The sequence below is a fragment of the Gymnoscopelus braueri genome, assembly GCF_963280865.1.
Source record: "Gymnoscopelus braueri genome assembly, chromosome: 10".
NCBI classification, from domain to species: Eukaryota; Metazoa; Chordata; class Actinopteri; order Myctophiformes; family Myctophidae; genus Gymnoscopelus; species Gymnoscopelus braueri.
This window is the reverse complement of record NC_137611.1, coordinates 215,372-235,332: the sequence shown is the minus strand read 5'-3', so window position 1 is coordinate 235,332 and position 19,961 is coordinate 215,372. Positions and strand designations below refer to the sequence as shown.

The window sequence follows — 19,961 nt, the reverse complement described above, 5'->3', positions numbered from 1 at the left end:
ATAATATAAGGTAATGTAATGTAATGTAATATAATGTAATGTATCTATGTAACAGATCTTCTGGTCAGACTCTGGGGAGTTGGTGTGCATCTCTACTGAATGATGTCATGTAATATAATATAATATAATGTAATGTAATGTAATGTAATATAAGGTAATGTAATGTAATGTAATGTAATGTAATATAATGTAATGTATCTATGTAACAGATCTTCTGGTCAGACTCTGGGGAGTTGGTGTGCATCTCTACTGAATGATGTCATGTAATATAATATAATATAATATAAGGTAATGTAATATAATATAAGGTAATGTAATGTAATGTAATGTAATGTAATATAATGTAATGTATCTATGTAACAGATCTTCTGGTCAGACTCTGGGGAGTTGGTGTGCATGGCTACAGAGGAGTCCTTCTTCATCCTGCGTTACTGTGCAGATAAAGTGGCCTCCTCCCAGGAGAACAACGAGGGAGTGACTGAGGACGGCATCGAGGACGCCTTCGAGGTGAGTTAGGTTACAGAGTTACAGAGGACACTATGGAGGTACACTAGCCTGGGTTAGAGACTATCACAATATACAAAACATTACGTCACTCTGTTTGCAACGACCTAGACAGATGGTTCAATCAAAAATTGTCATTAAGCAGTCGAATATCCATCATAAATATGAACATATTACCAAGGGTTAATTTTATTTCCAGTATGCTCCCATTACCTTCTCCTCCCTGTTATTGGAGTCAGATACAGGGCCTTGTTACAAATTTGATTTGGAAGGGGGAACGACCAAGGTTAAAAAACACAATTCTTTACCAGAGTAAACAAAAAGGTGGATTTGAATTACCAAACTTTGAGTTATATCACATATCCTTTGCCATTCGCTCACTTGAGAGATGGTTTTCCCAAGAAGAGAATATCCCATGGCTTATGATGGAACGAAGTATAATTACCCCTTATAAATTAAATGAAGTTCTGTTCAGTGGTTTGTCCAACAAATACTGCCGGTCAAAATTTGGTCCTATCATATCTCACTCTATTTACATATGGCAGCAAGCCGAAAGAATTGGAAAGTGTAATGTCAGATGGCATACACATACACCAATCTTTAAAAATATGTTATTGTGCTTGGAGCGCAAACCCTTGGTCTTCCCATCTTGGTCCAGCTGCGGCATCCATACTTTTTCTGATATATTTAATAATGAGGGTTTAAGATCATTTGAAGATCTCAAGAACAGTTATGGCTTACCATCATTCTCTTTCTTTTTTTATTTACAATTAAGGGCAGTCATTCAAGCACAGGGGGTCCCGTGGAAAAATGCTCTACCTGTACATACACTCCTTAACCACTTAACTAATGTTCCTAAATGTGAGGGTATTGTGTCCTATTTGTATAAGAAATTGAGAGAATCCACATGCCCGCCAATGGGTGTGCCTACCGTCTGGAATGTTGACTTAAAAAATTGGCAGCAGGCGGTCAATTGGAAAAGAGTTTGGGAAAATGTCTCTCTCTCATCACGAAATTATAACTATCAAATGTTGAATTTCAAATGTATCCATAGATTCTATTTGACTCCAAGGAAACGTTTTCAACTCCAGCTCTGTACAACACCCATTTGCATATTATGTAACAACAACAAATTAGGAACATATATGCACATGATGTGGGAGTGCCCAGATGTGAATTATTTTTGAGTTTCACAAGTATTATCTGAGGTAATGGGAGTTCCTATCCCCCTCTTACCTAATATTTTAATGTTGAATGATGATTCAGCGATTGGGTTGACAATGCCACAAAGAAGACTTCTACTCTTGGGACTGACAGCTGCGAAAAAGCTGCTGGTCCTAAGATGGAAACCTCCCCATAAAATAGAAGCTTCACAATGGATCCTCGCACTAATGGACATGATCTCCTTGGAACTCTCTATAGCTCGAACCAATGGGGCAAAAGAAAACATGCCTGTTACCTTAGCCATAGCACTGGAGAAACTTAAATCATGTTATTAACATCATACATAACTACTGATTATTATCTTTTTCCTTTGTTTTTCCCTTTTTATGCAGACTTGCATCTGTATTTGCTTTGCTTATTTTATTTTTCTCGTTTTTTGCCGTATTTATTTTATATATCAATGCATCTGCCCTGTCTATGTCTGTTCAACCTGTGGGCCAGGTAGGGTGGGGGTGGGGAGTAGGGGAAATTCTTAACTGGAGGGACAAATAAGAACCCCTTGTTGGGCAGTTCAAATGTACATTGGAATCAGCTGCACAGTTGTACTGTGCAGGACATGCTTGTTCAATCCTCCAGCTATGTGAACAAAAAATTAAATAAAATGTGATCACAAAAAAGAGACTATCACAATATAGAGCTAATATAGAGTTACTGAACAAACACTGTTCAGTAACTGTAATGAGTACTATCACAATATAGGTCTATTTAACACTGTTACTGAACAAACACTCTATAGTAATGATTACTATCACAATATAGGTCTATTTAACACTGTTACTGAACAAACACTCTATAGTAATGATTACTATCACAATATAGATCTATTTAACACTGTTACTGAACAAACACTCTATAGTAATGATTACTATCACAATATAGGTCTATTTAACACTGTTACTGAACAAACACTCTATAGCAATGATTACTATCACAATATAGGTCTATTTAACACTGTTACTGAACAAACACTCTATAGTAATGATTACTATCACAATATAGATCTATTTAACACTGTTACTGAACAAACACTCTATAGTAATGATTACTATCACAATATAGGTCTATTTAACACTGTTACTGAACAAACACTCTATAGTAATGATTACTATCACAATATAGAGATATTTAACACTGTTACTGAACAAACACTCTATAGTAGGCATGTAACGATTTATCGTATATCGATTTAAATCGATTCAAAGTGGTGACGATTTAAATCGATGCAATAAAATATGACATCGCGATGCAACCAGCAGAGGGCGCAATCGAGTCAGACTCCATTCCATTCCTCCATTCCGCCTACTATTTTGTCCCCTCAGGGCCACCATAGCTGCCTCGTCGGTCTCTTCTTCACTCACTCAACGCAGGCTATGAACGGCAGTGGGGTTCACGTCCTCTCAGTCTATGAAATCTAAACAACTAGGCGATCGCACTGCATAAAGAGGGAAATGTGCGTCGCATGTAAACATGTTTATTTGATTGATGAAAAGCCCAAACTATACCGTTTACCCCCTCCCCCATCTGACAATATTGTTAGCTGTTGTTAGCCTGTCTGATTTAAACTCTGTAGGAAACATTCAACTGATAGGCTTCTAATGAAAACGGCTAATTCTGGAGCGCCTCGGTGCGGCTGCCGCTGCAGAGTACAATGAATAATAATCTATATGAATAATGATAATTTAACAATTGTATCAGACTGCTGACAACGTCAAACTCCTTTCAACACTGTCTGTCAGATATATAGCGAATTACATTGATATTAATCAATAAATGTTTAATCTAATCTCATTTGGAGCAGTTTAAAACAGTTTCCCTTATTACATAAATGTGTACAGAATGCTGAGAATATAGCACAGATAAAAAATTACTTGTAAATCCCAAGCTTGGAACAAAGGCTAAGCCTTAATTTGTTTATTTGAAGGTTTTCTTTATAATTTATTTCATCTGGGACATATGTTTTAAAATTCATTTATTTCATAATACTTATATATTTAAAGTTATTATTTTACAGATAAAAAAGTATATGTCTTAATGTGTACCTTACAGTTAATGCATGTACCTCATGAATAATAAAAAAGGCTTAATTTCATATATTGAAAAGAGGACAAGAGAAAATACAGTTGTTAAAAAATACATGATTTTTGTAAGAGAAATAATCAAGGTTTTTCAGTAATTTGTCTCGAAAATAAATGTGCTTAAAAATCGTGAAAAATCGTATCGTGAACCTCGAATCGTGATTCGAATCGTATCGTGAGTTGAGTGAATCGTTACATGCCTACTCTATAGTAATGATTACTATCACAATATAGATCTATTTAACACTGTTACTGAACAAACACTCTATAGTAATGATTACTATCACAATATAGGTCTATTTAACACTGTTACTGAACAAACACTCTATAGCAATGATTACTATCACAATATAGGTCTATTTAACACTGTTACTGAACAAACACTCTATAGTAATGATTACTATCACAATATAGATCTATTTAACACTGTTACTGAACAAACACTCTATAGTAATGATTACTATCACAATATAGAGCTATTTAACACTGTTACTGAACAAACACTCTATAGTAATGATTACTATCACAATATAGAGCTATTTAACACAGTTACTGAACAAACACTCTATAGTAATGATTACTATCACAATATAGATCTATTTAACACTGTTACTGAACAAACACTCTATAGTAATGATTACTATCACAATATAGGTCTATTTAACACTGTTACTGAACAAACACTCTATAGTAATGATTACTATCACAATATAGAGCTATTTAACACTGTTACTGAACAAACACTCTATAGTAATGATTACTATCACAATATAGATCTATTTAACACTGTTACTGAACAAACACTCTATAGTAATGATTACTATCACAATATAGGTCTATTTAACACTGTTACTGAACAAACACTCTATAGTAATGATTACTATCACAATATAGATCTATTTAACACTGTTACTGAACAAACACTCTATAGTAATGTTTTTTATCACTTTAGAGTTAGTTAGCAGAAGGTATTTCATGTAACAGGGTGGTCTCTCTACTCTAGGTTCAAGGAGAGACCCAGGAGGTGGTGAACACTTCCTCTGGGTGGGGTTAGGGTCATCAGAAGGTCTTTAACAGGGTGGTCTCTGGGTGGGGTTAGGGTCATCAGAAGGTCTTTAACAGGGTGGTCTCTGGGTGGGGTTAGTATTTAACAGGGTGGTCTCTGGGTGGGGTCATCAGAAGGTCTTTAACAGGGTGGTCTCTGGGTGGGGTTAGGGTCATCAGAAGGTCTTTAACAGGGTGGTCTCTAGGTGGGGTTAGGGTCATCAGAAGGTCTTTAACAGGGTGGTCTCTAGGTGGGGTTAGGGTCATCAGAAGGTCTTTAACAGGGTGGTCTCTGGGTGGGGTTAGGGTCATCAGAAGGTCTTTAACAGGGTGGGGTTAGGGTCATCAGAAGGTCTTTAACAGGGTGGTGTTGTGTCTTCAGAAGGTCTTTAACAGGGTGGTGTTGTGTCTTCAGAAGGTCTTTAACAGGGTGGTGTTGTGTCTTCAGAAGGTCTTTAACAGGGTGGTGTTGTGTCTTCAGGTCCAGGGGGAGATCCAGGAGGTGGTGAAGACAGGTCTGTGGGTGGGGGACTGCTTCATCTACACCTCCTCTGTCAACAGACTCAACTACTTTGTAGGAGGAGAGATCGTCACCATCGCCCACCTGGACAGGTACGGCCACCAGGGGGCGCTACACTGTCATGGATGAAAGTAGTCAGACAGACTGATCTCAGTTTAAAGAGTCTTAGATTGGGTCTAAAAAACTAATGAATGAAACACTTGCCCTGTTTTACAGCTCACAACACAATGTACCTGACTGTACATGACTGTACATGCTATATACATGACTGTACATGACTGTACATGACTGTACATGACTGTACATGCTATATACATGACTGTACATGACTGTACATGACTGTACATGACTGTACATGACTGTACATGACTGTACATGCTATATACATGACTGTACATGACTGTACATGCTATATACATGACTGTACATGACTGTACATGCTATATACATGACTGTACATGACTCTACATGACTGTACATGACTGTACATGCTATATACATGACTGTACATGACTGTACATGACTGTACATGACTGTACATGCTATATACATGACTGTACATGACTGTACATGACTGTACATGCTATATACATGACTGTACATGACTGTACATGACTGTACATGACTGTACATGACTGTACATGACTGTACATGCTATATACATGACTGTACATGCTATATACATGACTGTACATGACTGTACATGCTATATACATGACTGTACATGACTGTACATGACTGTACATGCTATATATATGACTGTACATGACTGTACATGCTATATACATGACTGTACATGACTGTACATGACTGTACATGACTGTACATGCTATATACATGACTGTACATGACTGTACATGCTATATACATGACTGTACATGACTGTACATGACTGTACATGCTATATACATGACTGTACATGACTGTACATGACTGTACATGACTGTACATGCTATATACATGACTGTACATGACTGTACATGACTGTACATGACTGTACATGCTATATACATGACTGTACATGACTGTACATGACTGTACATGACTGTACATGCTATATACATGACTGTACATGACTGTACATGACTGTACATGACTGTACATGCTATATACATGACTGTACATGACTGTACATGACTGTACATGCTATATATATGACTGTACATGACTGTACATGACTGTACATGCTATATACATGACTGTACATGACTGTACATGCTATATACATGACTGTACATGACTGTACATGACTGTACATGACTGTACATGCTATATACATGACTGTACATGACTGTACATGACTGTACATGACTGTACATGCTATATACATGCATACATATATACTGTGTGTATATATCATAGAGTTAAAAATAATAGAGAGGGCACCGGATATCGCCTCCCATCCACTTGCTCACCCAGCGCATGGGCTCAATTGAACCCTTCTTCCGGGTTGGAAATTTGGTGGGCGCGGCCTATTTGGGGCTCCGAACGCGTCACTTCTGTGACGCATTTTGCGTCACAGAAGCGCGCAGCCCCGTGCTTTACCAACACACCAACACTGCGAACTCCTGACTGCTTTAGGACCATGTATCTAACCCTAAACCTGTCCTCTGACTGCTTTAGGACCATGTATCTAAACCTGTCCTCTGACTGCTTTAGGACCATGTATCTAACCCTAAACCTGTCCTCTGACTGCTTTAGGACCATGTATCTAAACCTGTCCTCTGACTGCTTTAGGACCATGTATCTAACCCTAAACCTGTCCCCTGACTGCTTTAGGACCATGTATCTAAACATGTCCTCTGACTGCTTTAGGACCATGTATCTAACCCTAAACCTGTCCCCTGGCTGCTTTAGGACCATGTATCTAACCCTAAACCTGTCCCCTGGCTGCTTTAGGACCATGTATCTAACCCTAAACCTGTCCCCTGGCTGCTTTAGGACCATGTATCTAAACCTGTCCTCTGACTGCTTTAGGACCATGTATCTAACCCTAAACCTGTCCTCTGACTGCTTTAGGACCATGTATCTAACCCTGTCCTCTGACTGCTTTAGGACCATGTATCTAACCCTAAACCTGTCCTCTGACTGCTTTAGGACCATGTATCTAAACCTGTCCTCTGACTGCTTTAGGACCATGTATCTAACCCTAAACCTGTCCCCTGACTGCTTTAGGACCATGTATCTAAACATGTCCTCTGACTGCTTTAGGACCATGTATCTAACCCTAAACCTGTCCCCTGGCTGCTTTAGGACCATGTATCTAAACCTGTCCTCTGACTGCTTTAGGACCATGTATCTAACCCTAAACCTGTCCCCTGGCTGCTTTAGGACCATGTATCTAACCCTAAACCTGTCCCCTGGCTGCTTTAGGACCATGTATCTAAACCTGTCCTCTGACTGCTTTAGGACCATGTATCTAACCCTAAACCTGTCCCCTGGCTGCTTTAGGACCATGTATCTAAACCTGTCCTCTGACTGCTTTAGGACCATGTATCTAACCCTAAACCTGTCCTCTGACTGCTTTAGGACCATGTATCTAAACCTGTCCTCTGACTGCTTTAGGACCATGTATCTAACCCTAAACCTGTCCTCTGACTGCTTTAGGACCATGTATCTAACCCTGTCCTCTGACTGCTTTAGGACCATGTATCTAACCCTAAACCTGTCCTCTGACTGCTTTAGGACCATGTATCTAAACCTGTCCTCTGACTGCTTTAGGACCATGTATCTAACCCTAAACCTGTCCCCTGACTGCTTTAGGACCATGTATCTAAACATGTCCTCTGACTGCTTTAGGACCATGTATCTAACCCTAAACCTGTCCCCTGGCTGCTTTAGGACCATGTATCTAACCCTAAACCTGTCCCCTGGCTGCTTTAGGACCATGTATCTAACCCTAAACCTGTCCCCTGGCTGCTTTAGGACCATGTATCTAAACCTGTCCTCTGACTGCTTTAGGACCATGTATCTAACCCTAAACCTGTCCCCTGGCTGCTTTAGGACCATGTATCTAAACCTGTCCTCTGACTGCTTTAGGACCATGTATCTAACCCTAAACCTGTCCTCTGGCTGCTTTAGGACCATGTATCTAACCCTAAACCTGTCCTCTGGCTGCTTTAGGACCATGTATCTGCTGGGCTACATCCCTAAGGACGACCGCCTGTACCTGGGTGACAAGGAGCTGAACATCGTCTCCTACTCTCTGCTGGTGTCGGTTCTGGAGTATCAGACCGCTGTGATGAGGAGAGACTTCAGCATGGCTGACAAGGTCCTCCCCACAATCCCCAAGGAGCAGCGCACCAGGGTGGCACACTTCCTGGAGAAACAGGTAACTGTATAACAGTCTAAATCACTTCCTATAGAAACAGGAAACTGTATAACAGTTTAAATCACTTCCTGGAGAAACAGGAAACTGTATAACAGTCTCAATCACTTCCTATAGAAACAGGAAACTGTATAACAGTTTAAATCACTTCCTGGAGAAACAGGAAACTGTATAACAGTTTAAATCACTTCCTGGAGAAACAGGTAACTGTATAACAGTCTAAATCACTTCCTATAGAAACAGGTAACTGTATAACAGTTTAAATCACTTCCTGGAGACACAGGAAACTGTATAACAGTTTAAATCACTTCCTGGAGACACAGGAAACTGTATAACAGTTTAAATCACTTCCTGGAGAAGTAGGTAAATTATTATTATTATATTGTGTTCCTACAGGGTTAGGTGTTTAACTAATGTTATTGTATTATACAGGGTTAGGTGTTTAACTAGTGTTATTGTATTATACAGGGTTAGGTGTTTAACTAGTGTTATTGTATTATACAGGGTTAGGTGTTTAACTAGTGTTATTGTATTATACAGGGTTAGGTGTTTAACTAGTGTTATTGTATTATACAGGGTTAGGTGTTTAACTAGTGTTATTGTATTATACAGGGTTAGGTGTTTAACTAGTGTTATTGTATTATACAGGGTTAGGTGTTTAACTAGTGTTATTGTATTATACAGGGTTAGGTGTTTAAAGGGTCTACACCATGAAAATCACTTTTTTCTTGGTTTTTTGTATTTTTTGGGGTCCCCAGTGTCTCTTGTACCCCAAAAAATGTTTTTTTTTTTAATTCAGTCATTCCTTCTCATTTCATGGATTTCCAGAATGGGCGTGTCTGAACAGGCGATCTCAGAATGGCAATGTTTATGAGGTCATAAACATTTTTGATGGCAAACCCAATGTTAAATGAAAAGTGCCCGAATCGCTCCGAAACTTTTTCTACCCCCCCTAAGTGGGGGTCTACGAACAAATACTTCGGGCTCGGATTTTGGCTCCGCCCCCCGGAAGTGGGTGAAACAGGCACCTCAAACACTTGGTGGAATTGTTCAAAAATGTTCAAAGTGTTTTTTTTTCGATTTTGTATTTTTCTTAGATGCTTCTTTCTATGCAGAATTTTTCCATTTCTTTTTTTTTTTTTTTATATATTTTTTTATTAACAGAATTTTGTATTAACAGAATTGCTCAGTAGCCCCCCCCTGCCCAAGAGGACGTTTTGGTATTGCAGCTGAAAGTGCTGTATAAGCCAGAGACAATTGACTTGGGATGAGTATATCTGAGTGATGATTTAGGCTCAAACCTTTTGAAAAAGGTTTGAGGGACATACGCCATATGATATTAAATATCAAATATATTTTTTAAATTCACGGTGTAGCTCCTTTAACTAGTGTTATTGTATTATACAGGGTGAGGTGTTTAACTAGTGTTATTGTATTATACAGGGTTAGGTGTTTAACTAGTGTTATTGTATTATACAGGGTTAGGTGTTTAACTAGTGTTATTGTATTATACAGGGTTAGGTGTTTAACTGGTGTTATTGTATTATACAGGGTTAGGTGTTTAACTAGTGTCATTGTATTATACAGGCCAGGGTTAGGTGTTTAACTAGTGTTATTGTATTATACAGGGTTAGGTGTTTAACTAGTGTTATTGTATTATACAGGGTTAGGTGTTTAACTAGTGTTATTGTATTATACAGGGTTAGGTGTTTAACTAGTGTTATTGTATTATACAGGGTTAGGTGTTTAACTAGTGTTATTGTATTATACAGGGTTAGGTGTTTAACTAGTGTCATTGTATTATACAGGCCAGGGTTAGGTGTTTAACTAGTGTTATTGTATTATACAGGGTTAGGTGTTTAACTAGTGTTATTGTATTATACAGGGTTAGGTGTTTAACTAGTGTTATTGTATTATACAGGGTTAGGTGTTTAACTAGTGTTATTGTATTATACAGGGTTAGGTGTTTAACTAGTGTTATTCTATTATACAGGGTTAGGTGTTTAACTAGTGTTATTGTATTATACAGGGTTAGGTGTTTAACTAGTGTCATTGTATTATACAGGCCAGGGTTAGGTGTTTAACTGGTGTTATTGTATTATACAGGGTTAGGTGTTTAACTAGTGTCATTGTATTATACAGGCCAGGGTTAGGTGTTTAACTAGTGTTATTGTATTATACAGGGTTAGGTGTTTAACTAGTGTTATTGTATTATACAGGGTTAGGTGTTTAACTAGTGTTATTGTATTATACAGGGTTAGGTGTTTAACTGGTGTTATTATGTTCCTACAGGGCTTCAAACAACAGGCTCTGGCCGTGTCCACAGACTCTGAACATCGCTTTGAACTGGCTCTAAACCTGGGAGAGCTGAAGATAGCCTACCAGCTAGCTGTAGAGGCTGAGGTAACATCTATAATAATATAATATAATATAATATAATATAATATAATACATACGGTCATAACACAGAGCAGGAACCCCAACACTAACAAACACATAAATGTTAAATGTTAATGTGTAATAATAATGTGTATTCATGTTAATGTGTAATAATAATGTGTATTCATGTTTATGTGTAATACTAATGTGTATTCATGTTAATGTGTATTCATGTTAATGTGTAATAATAATGTGTATTCATGTTAATGTGTATTCATGTTAATGTGTAATAATAATGTGTATTCATGTTAATGTGTAATAATAATGTGTATTCATGTTAATGTGTATTAATGTTGATGTGTAATAATAATGTGTATTCATGTTAATGTGTATTCATGTTAATGTGTAATAATGATGTGTATTCATGTTAATGTGTATTAATGTTGATGTGTAATAATAATGTGTATTCATGTTAATGTGTAATAATAATGTGTATTCATGTTAATGTGTAATAATAATGTGTATTAATGTTGATGTGTATTAACAGTCAGAACAGAAGTGGAAGCAGCTGGCAGAGTTGGCCATCAGTAAGTGTCAGTTCGCTCTGGCCCAGGAGTGTCTTCATCACGCCCAGGACTACGGAGGACTCCTCCTCCTCGCCACGGCCTCTGGAAACGCCTCCATGGTGGCCAAGCTGGCCGAGGGCGCCGAGCGAGACGGGAAGAACAACGTGGCCTTCATGACCTACTTCCTGCAGGGGAAGTGAGTAGCTGGCTGAACTGGGTTCACTTCTGCTTATCGGTGCCTAGACACACTAATACAGACATGCAAAACACAGGCTTATCAGTGCCTAGACACACTAATACAGACATGCAAAACACAGGCTTATCAGTGCCTAGACACACTAATACAGACATGCAAAACACAGGCTTATCAGTGCCTAGACACACTAATACAGACATGCAAAATACAGGCTTATCAGTGCCTAGACACACTAATACAGACATGCAAAACACAGGCTTATCAGTGCCTAGACACACTAATACAGACATGCAAAACACAGGCTTATCAGTGCCTAGACACACTAATACAGACATGCAAAACACAGGCTTATCAGTGCCTAGACACACTAATACAGACATGCAAAACACAGGCTTATCAGTGCCTAGACACACTAATACAGACATGCAAAACACAGGCTTATCAGTGCCTAGACACACTAATACAGACATGCAAAACACAGGCTTATCAGTGCCTAGACACACTAATACAGACATGCAAAACACAGGCTTATCAGTGCCTAGACACACTAATACAGACATGCAAAATACAGGCTTATCAGTGCCTAGACACACTAATACAGACATGCAAAACACAGGCTTATCAGTGCCTAGACACACTAATACAGACATGCAAAACACAGGCTTATCAGTGCCTAGACACACTAATACAGACATGCAAAATACAGGCTTATCGGTGCCTAGACACACTAATACAGACATGCAAAATACAGGCTTATCGGTGCCTAGACACACTAATACAGACATGCAAAATACAGGCTTATCAGTGCCTAGACACACTAATACAGACATGCAAAATACAGGCTTATCAGTGCCTAGACACACTAATACAGACATGCAAAATACAGGCTTATCAGTGCCTAGACACACTAATACAGACATGCAAAATACAGGCTTATCAGTGCCTAGACACACTAATACAGACATGCAAAACACAGGCTTATCAGTGCCTAGACACACTAATACAGACATGCAAAACACAGGCTTATCAGTGCCTAGACACACTAATACAGACATGCAAAACACAGGCTTATCAGTGCCTAGACACACTAATACAGACATGCAAAACACAGGCTTATCAGTGCCTAGACACACTAATACAGACATGCAAAACACAGGCTTATCAGTGCCTAGACACACTAATACAGACATGCAAAATACAGGCTTATCAGTGCCTAGACACATTAATACAGACATGCAAAACACAGGCTTATCAGTGTCTAGACACACTAATACAGACATGCAAAATACAGGCTTATCGGTGCCTAGACACACTAATACAGACATGCAAAATACAGGCTTATCGGTGCCTAGACACACTAATACAGACATGCAAAATACAGGCTTATCGGTGCCTAGACACACTAATACAGACATGCAAAATACAGGCTTATCGGTGCCTAGACACACTAATACAGACATGCAAAATACAGGCTTATCAGTGCCTAGACACACTAATACAGACTGCAAAATACAGGCTTATCAGTGCCTAGACACACTAATACAGACATGCAAAATACAGGCTTATCAGTGCCTAGACACACTAATACAGACATGCAAAATACAGGCTTATCGGTGCCTAGACACACTAATACAGACATGCAAAATACAGGCTTATCGGTGCCTAGACACACTAATACAGACATGCAAAACACAGGCTTATCAGTGCCTAGACACATTAATACAGACATGCAAAATACAGGCTTATCAGTGCCTAGACACACTAATACAGACATGCAAAATACAGGCTTATCAGTGCCTAGACACACTAATACAGACATGCAAAACACAGGCTTATCAGTGCCTAGACACACTAATACAGACATGCAAAATACAGGCTTATCAGTGCCTAGACACACTAATACAGACATGCAAAACACAGGCTTATCAGTGCCTAGACACACTAATACAGACATGCAAAATACAGGCTTATCAGTGCCTAGACACACTAATACAGACATGCAAAATACAGGCTTATCAGTGCCTAGACACACTAATACAGACATGCAAAATACAGGCTTATCGGTGCCTAGACACACTAATACAGACATGCAAAATACAGGCTTATCAGTGCCTAGACACACTAATACAGACATGCAAAATACAGGCTTATCGGTGCCTAGACACACTAATACAGACATGCAAAATACAGGCTTATCAGTGCCTAGACACACTAATACAGACATGCAAAATACAGGCTTATCGGTGCCTAGACACACTAATACAGACATGCAAAACACAGGCTTATCAGTGCCTAGACACACTACTACAGACATCCAAAATACAGGCTTATCAGTGCCTAGACACACTAATACTAGCCTGAGGCTACGAGCTCAATCCATGGTCTTGAAGGGCGGACCCAAACACAGCCGCCTGGATTTGTGCGTGGCTTCCTATTGCTTCACCAATCTATGTCCCCGCCTCCCCTCCCCTCCCCCCCTCGGCCTGTGCACGGAGCACGCTGACGTCACCAAATTTAGAGCGACGCCCCTCTGCACTCTGATTGGTTAGGAGATAACAAGGTCCAAGACCATCGTTCCTGCATCGCTCCCCCAGGCTTTTTTTCTTTTGTAACAAAAAAAAAAAGCCTGGGTTTCCGAGGCTACACTAATACAGACATGCAAAATACAGGCTTAAAAAAACACAACAACCAAAAATCGCATTTAATTTGCTGTTTTCTACCCTTTCTCAACTGGCGAGTTGTTCCCCAAATCTCCAGCCCTGCTCACATATATAATATATATAATATATATAATGTATCTCCATCAGACTGGACCAGTGTCTGGAGCTGCTGATCAGGACAGGAGATGGTTATCATAATGTCATCATAATGTTATCATAATGTCATCATAATGTCATCATAATGTCATCATAATGTCATCATATATAATATATATAATATATATAATATATATAATATATATAATATATACAATATATATAATATATATAATATATATAATATATATAATATATACAATATATATAATATATATAATGTATCTCCATCAGACTGGACCAGTGTCTGGAGCTGCTCATCAGGACCAACCGCCTGCCGGAGGCTGCCTTCCTGGCCCGGACCTACCTGCCCAGCCAGGTGTCCAGGGTGGTCAAACTGTGGAGAGAGAACCTGGCCAAGGTCAACCTGAAGGTACCGTAGGACCATGGTGTTAAGTATTATTAACACCATGGTGTTAAGTATTTCTACTGTCATTAACACCATGGAGTTAAGTATTTCTACTGTCATTAACACCATGGAGTTAAGTATTTCTACTGTCATTAACACCATGGTGTTAAGTATTTCTACTGTCATTAACACCATGGTGTTAAGTATTTCTACTGTCATTAACACCATGGTGTTAAGTATTTCTACTGTCATTAACACCATGGTGTTAAGTATTTCTACTGTCATTAACACCATGGAGTTAAGTATTATTAACACCATGGTGTTAAGTATTTCTACTGTCATTAACACCATGGAGTTAAGTATTATTAACACCATGGTGTTAAGTATTTCTACTGTCATTAACACCATGGTGTTAAGTATTTCTACTGTCATTAACACCATGGTGTTAAGTATTTCTACTGTCATTAACACCATGGTGTTAAGTATTATTAACACCATGGTGTTAAGTATTTCTACTGTCATTAACACCATGGAGTTAAGTATTATTAACACCATGGTGTTAAGTATTTCTACTGTCATTAACACCATGGTGTTAAGTATTTCTACTGTCATTAACACCATGGTGTTAAGTATTTCTACTGTCATTAACACCATGGTGTTAAGTATTATTAACACCATGGTGTTAAGTATTTCTACTGTCATTAACACCATGGAGTTAAGTATTATTAACACCATGGTGTTAAGTATTTCTACTGTCATTAACACCATGGTGTTAAGTATTTCTACTGTCATTAACACCATGGTGTTAAGTATTTCTACTGTCATTAACACCATGGAGTTAAGTATTTCTACTGTCATTAACACCATGGAGTTAAGTATTTCTACTGTCATTAACACCATGGTGTTAAGTATTTCTACTGGCTTTAGGACCATGAGGCCACGTTTTTATAGATGGAAATGTGTCCAAAACAAACAGATCTTCAAGCTCACAGTGTCATAGTGTGAGTAGTGAGCATCAGGGTTAGGGTTATTGGTTATAGGGTTAGGTTATTGGTAGGTTTTGGTATTGGTAGGGTTAGGTTAGGTGTCATAGTGTGAGTAGTGAGCATCAGGGTTAGGGTTAGGGTTATTGGTAGGTTTTGGTATTGGTAGGGTTAGGTTAGGTGTCATAGTGTGAGTAGTGAGCATCAGGGTTAGGGTTAGGGTTATAGGGTTAGGTTATTGGTAGGTTTTGGTATTGGTAGGGTTAGGTTAGGTGTCATAGTGTGAGTAGTGAGCATCAGGGTTAGGGTTAGGGTTATAGGGTTAGGTTATTGGTAGGTTTTGGTATTGGTAGGGTTAGGTTAGGTGTCATAGTGTGAGTAGTGAGCATCAGGGTTAGGGTTAGGGTTATAGGGTTAGGTTATTGGTAGGTTTTGGTATTGGTAGGGTTAGGTTAGGTGTCATAGTGTGAGTAGTGAGCATCAGGGTTAGGGTTAGGGTTATAGGGTTAGGTTATTGGTAGGTTTTGGTATTGGTATTGGTAGGGTTAGGTTAGGTGTCATAGTGTTCAGTGAGCATCAGGTCTGTCATCTCTGTCCCTGACAGGCAGCTGAATCTCTGGCCGACCCCACAGAGTATGAGAACCTGTTCCCTGGGCTTAAGGAGGCTTTCACAGCCGAGTGTTTCCTCAGAGAGACCTGCCTGGGCTCCTGTAGACCGGCTACAGACTACCCTCAGGTCACGGTAAGCACTATTATATACATTATATATATATATATCATTATATATCATTATATCATTATTTCATGTTATATAATACGTATAAGTGAACAAACAGAGTTTATAAAGCTTTGTGTTCTTCCAGCTTAATGAAGACAGGAACCTTCTAGAGGAAGCTCAGGGATATGAACCCACAGGAATCTACCCTCTACCCGTCACCAAGGTTTGATTATCCATCACTCTGTCCTCTAAACCCCTCTAAACCCCTCTAAACCCCTCTATATGTTCATCACTCTGTCCTCTAAACCCCTCTAAACCCCTCTATACCCCTCTATATGTTCATCACTCTGTCCTCTAAACCCCTCTAAACCCCTCTATATGTTCTATATTATCCATCACTCTGTCCTCTAAACCCCTCTAAACCCCTCTATACCCCTCTATATGTTCATCACTCTGTCCTCTAAACCCCTCTAAACCCCTCTATATGTTCTATATTATCCATCACTCTGTCCTCTAAACCCCTCTAAACCCCTCTAAACCCCTCTATATGTTCATCACTCTGTCCTCTAAACCCCTCTAAACCCCTCTATACCCCTCTATATGTTCATCACTCTGTCCTCTAAACCCCTCTAAACCCCTCTATATGTTCTATATTATTCATCACTCTGTCCTCTAAACCCCTCTATATGTTCTATATGTTCTATATGTTCTATATTATTCATCACTCTGTCCTCTAAACCCCTCTATATGTTCTATATGTTCTATATGTTCTATATGTTCTATATTATTCAACACACTGTCCTCTAAACCCTTCTATATGTTCTATATGTTCTATATGTTCTATATTATTCATCACTCTGTCCTCTAAACCCCTCTATATGTTCTATATGTTCTATATGTTCTATATGTTCTATATGTTCTATATTATTCAACACACTGTCCTCTAAACCCTTCTATATGTTCTATATCAGGTATGGGCAACTGGCCCGCACCGTCACTCAATGCGGCCCCAGGCCAAAATCCTGATTTTTTTTAAACTTTTGAAATCACAAAGAAAAACTAAGTAATCTAAACATATCCGAAATGGTGAACTATTGCCTTCAGCTGTTCCAAACATGCCTCTTTCCATGAACCATTTTTTAACCATTTTTTAACCATTTTTTAACCATTTTTTAACCATTTTTTTCCACACACACTCACAGAGTGTTTTTTTTTAAGTGAGTCATGGGTCTGTGATGACCACACCGCCCACTTCACACTGGGTGTGATTTTTCTTTTTTTGGAGGGGATTTTGGCCTGGGGCCGCATTGAGTGACGGTGCGGGCCGCATGCGGCCCGCGGGCCACCAGTTGCCCATCCCTGTTCTATATCATTCATCCCTCTGTCCTCTAAACCCCTCTATATGTTCTATATGTTCTATATGTTCTATATGTTCTATATTATTCATCCCTCTGTCCTCTAAACCCCTCTATATGTTCTATATGTTCTATATGTTCTATATGTTCTATATGTTCATCACTCTGTCCTCTAAACCCCTCTATATGTTCTATGTTCTATATGTTCTATATGTTCTATATGTTCTATATGTGCATCACCATTATCTGTAATTGGTCTGGCACAGATAGTAAGGTGTGTTCTGATAGGTCCAGCCATCAGAGGACAGTGAGGAGTCGTCCGCCAGTGTGATGTCATCGCCCAGTGTGATGTCATCGGTGATGTCAGCGGTGATCGCTCCTATGGCGGCAGTGCTTTCAGCGGTGACCCCTGACCCTGAGCCCCTCCCCCACACCGCCCCGCCCACACCTCACCAAGAGGAAGAGGATGATGAGGAAGAGGAGGAAGAGGAGGAGGAGACCTGCAGCGCCCAACCAGACAAGGTAGGACTGTGTCCATATATGGGCATAAGGTAGGACTGTGTCCATATATGGGCATAAGGTAGGACTGTGTCCATATATGGGCATAAGGTAGGATCGGCTGATAGAGATAATGTTACAGATTTGCGTGACGTTTTGACAAAATCTGTAGGAGTAATATCAAAGAATGTGTTCCTCATGGTGGCGCTATAACATAGTTTAATGACTATAGAGATACTGTGTACCAATTTGCATGACGCTTGGACACAATCTGTAGGAGTACTATCAAGAAATGTGCTTTGCAAAAAATCGGCCTCCTGGTGGCGCTATGACAGGACCATGTGAGACATTTGGGACAGAGGTTCTGCTCCGGCATCCAGGGTCTGTGTGCACAGTTTCACGTTGATCGGGCCAACGGTGCCGGAGATTAGCCATACGGAGACAATAATTATTATTATTCTAATAATTATAATAATTGTATATATTACAGGTTGATGATGAGGACCTAGAGGAAGACTTGGACAACTTGGATCTTGACGACATCGACACGGCAGACGTCAACCTGGACGATGACTTCCTGGATGACTGACATCACTTCCTGCTCTTCAAACCTTTATTATTTAAAACGAGACCAAACCCTGTTTCCTCCTTTTCTTTTTTATTTGTATTGTTACGTTCTCCTCTTTGACTTAATGATGATAATGATGATGATGATGAAAATGGTAATTTGCAGAAGGATAACTTTGAATTGTAGTGTCTATATATTTACTCTTCATATTGTGTGTTAATAACCACATACTCTTCATATTGTGTGTTAATAACCACATTGGCTGAAGCTGCTGTTTATGTTTTCAAATAAAGCGCATTTGCTGTACATAATATAATATGTGAGTGGATAGTATTTTATTCCTTTCTACCGGTGGGTGAATGTTAATTTGTTATTCATGCAGGAACAAAGAGAACTATCTTCCTACACCCTGGGCTGTTGGTTGTCTAGGAAGTGACAACCTGAAGTGGTTGAATTTGGCGGAAGTACCGCCCAAGGAAAAGACGTTGATGCTCTACCAATCTGTTTACAATCTCTATGAATGAAACGAGTGTTGTGATTGGTCGAAAAAGATTGTTTCCGGGGGAAACACGTACGACGGAAGTCCTGCCCAATAGAGACACTCTGCTTTAGGTCGTGACCAGGCTCTTCTTTTGGCAGATGAGTGAGGCTCCTATGAAGAGAATAGAAAGGCTGTAGTTTCTGTTAGCTAAGAATCCCCATCCATGATGTTGCTAGGCAGTTTTCTGAACGGTCATCGATGATGGTTGCTAGGCAGGTTTCTGAACGGTCGGTCATCGATGATGGTTGCTAGGCATATTTCTGAATATGAACGGTCCACAGAGTGAGTAGACAGAAA

General features: G+C 39.3%; 1 protein-coding gene across 1 annotated transcript in view; it reads left to right on the top strand.

The window, feature by feature from the left end:
* The window catches only part of copb2 (COPI coat complex subunit beta 2), a 44,948-nt gene extending 25,509 nt beyond the window's left edge, over positions 1-19,439 (top strand). The window contains exons 13-22 of the mRNA XM_080439424.1: positions 364-507; positions 5,329-5,459; positions 8,491-8,698; positions 10,988-11,098; positions 11,622-11,836; positions 14,887-15,025; positions 16,589-16,726; positions 16,848-16,925; positions 18,346-18,579; positions 19,046-19,439. Of these exons, the coding sequence (XP_080295550.1) occupies positions 364-507; positions 5,329-5,459; positions 8,491-8,698; positions 10,988-11,098; positions 11,622-11,836; positions 14,887-15,025; positions 16,589-16,726; positions 16,848-16,925; positions 18,346-18,579; positions 19,046-19,144 (1,497 nt within the window). The 3' untranslated portion in view covers positions 19,145-19,439. The remainder of the gene's footprint in view (positions 1-363; positions 508-5,328; positions 5,460-8,490; positions 8,699-10,987; positions 11,099-11,621; positions 11,837-14,886; positions 15,026-16,588; positions 16,727-16,847; positions 16,926-18,345; positions 18,580-19,045) is intronic.
* Positions 19,440-19,961: the final 522 nt, after the last annotated feature.